Source organism: Triticum dicoccoides, unplaced genomic scaffold (assembly GCF_002162155.2).
Source record: "Triticum dicoccoides isolate Atlit2015 ecotype Zavitan unplaced genomic scaffold, WEW_v2.0 scaffold168943, whole genome shotgun sequence".
In the NCBI taxonomy this organism is placed as follows: Eukaryota; Viridiplantae; Streptophyta; class Magnoliopsida; order Poales; family Poaceae; genus Triticum; species Triticum dicoccoides.
Window position 1 is genome coordinate 1 of NW_021220410.1, and position 1,876 is coordinate 1,876.

At 46.3% G+C, this 1,876-nt stretch overlaps 1 protein-coding gene across 1 annotated transcript; it reads left to right on the top strand.

Moving 5' to 3' along the window:
* Positions 1-368: 368 nt before the first annotated feature.
* LOC119344440 (microtubule-associated protein futsch-like) lies at positions 369-1,624 on the top strand. Its single transcript, XM_037614870.1, has one exon. The coding sequence runs from the start codon at positions 414-416 to the stop codon at positions 1,299-1,301; it is 888 nt and encodes a 295-aa protein (XP_037470767.1). The 5' UTR covers positions 369-413; the 3' UTR covers positions 1,302-1,624.
* Positions 1,625-1,876: the final 252 nt, after the last annotated feature.

Genomic DNA, 1,876 nt, shown 5'->3' on the forward strand with positions numbered 1-1,876 from the left:
GTCCCTAGGGTCTCCCATTCCAGTACGATGAGAAGGACCTCCTGGTCTGGGCTGGAAGTCACGTAATGGTACCTACAACAATCTCGAAAAGAGTAGAAGGCCTGGATTTCAAGAGCATCTGAGCTCGCACTTAGAAATCTATTTTTGTTCCCACGGTCCATACATAGAGAGAAACTAGAAAAGAAAACGCAAAACACGCATACATGCATGCATGCTTCCACAAATGGGTACCACATACCTTTCTAGGGTTCTGGTGACCTCACATTCATTGTTGACCCCTTATGACCTCACATTCATGGGAGAGATTTCCTGACCTCACATTGTCTCTATAAAAGCCTATCACCTCTACGAATCATGTGTCTCCACCATTTCAAATCCTCCGCGCGCCTAACATACCACTTGAGAAATTACTAATGGCCAACAGAAAGAATGTCATGGCCATGTTATTTCTCACCACCATTGTGGCGGTGGCGGCCACAAGGCCAGCCGAGACCTATGGCGTTGCGGAGGAGAACACATTGAAGATGGCTACCCCCAGCAGGAAAGGGGTTGACGCTACCTTAGCAGCTACACGTGTTGTTGCCGCCGAGAAGTCCATCAAGAAGGCTGAAAGCGCCACCACACCAGAAGAGGCCGCGGCTGCCAAGCAAGATGGAGCAAAATCTGCTTCTGCTGCATTAAAGTACAATGCCATCTCTCAGCAGGCAAATGGTAAAGGTTCTTCTACCTCCCTAGGCAGGAAAGAAGCAGCCAATACTTTAGCCGCCGCACACTATGCCGCCACCGAGAAGTCCATCAAGAAGGCCGAAGCCGCCAAGACACCTGCAAAGGTCGTGGCTGCCAAGCGAGACGCAGCAAAGTCTGTTGACGATGCATTAAAGTATGGTGCCATCTCTCGGAAAGCAGCCGGTATAAGTTCTTCTACCTCCCCCAATAGGAAAGAAGGCACCACTGATGCTGCTAAGATGTTCACCAAGAAGGCTGAAACCGCTACCACACCTGAAGAGGCCGCGGCTGCCAAGCAAGCTGCAGCCAAGTCTACCGCTGCTGCATCAAAGTATGGTGTCATTTCTCAGCAAGTAGCTGGTACAAGTTCTTCTACCTCCCCTAGCAGGAAAGAAGCTGCCGGTACCTTGGCAGATGCTCGCATAGCTGCTGCCGAGAAGTCCATCAAGAAGGCTGAAACCGCCACAAGACCTGAAGAGGCAACATCCGCTAAGAAGGATGCCGCGAAATCCGAGGCTGATGCAATGAAGTACGGGGCCATCTCTCGGCAGGCCGCCGGCAAAAATGGTGCCTAAGTGGTGCCTTAAACACCTATTCACACGCAACATCATCTACATACTACCATGCATGCAAAATAGCAGCATTCAGATACCACATTATGCTAATTCTCATGCATGCACGCTTTGTTTAAACGTTCCCATTACGAATCATGTATTAATGTCTTGCTTGTTTTATTTTTAGTAGTAAGACACGCTTGACTTGCTTTAAAAAAAATACAACAATCGACGTATACATGTATTATCTGAAAATTAATAATATGAGTTCCACCGCAATTTGTTTCTTTTTGTCATAATTTGGGTGCAATCAATGCACACATCCAATACACAAAATTGGACGACTCAATGTGTTATGGCTCCATGGAGCGGCGAATCATGTTTTATTGTCTTGCTTGTTTTACTTTTAGTAGTAATGTCTTGCTGGTCAATGTATTATGGCTCCATGGAGCGGCATAATGATATATGATATATCTTCACTACTTCAAAAAGAACTTAAGGTTTTGTCATACATCTTTCCTTCATCCATCCTCCCTACGAATCCTTCCTGTTTTGATTTTTTTCTCCCATCTTTGATTTTTCTCCCCATTGATTCT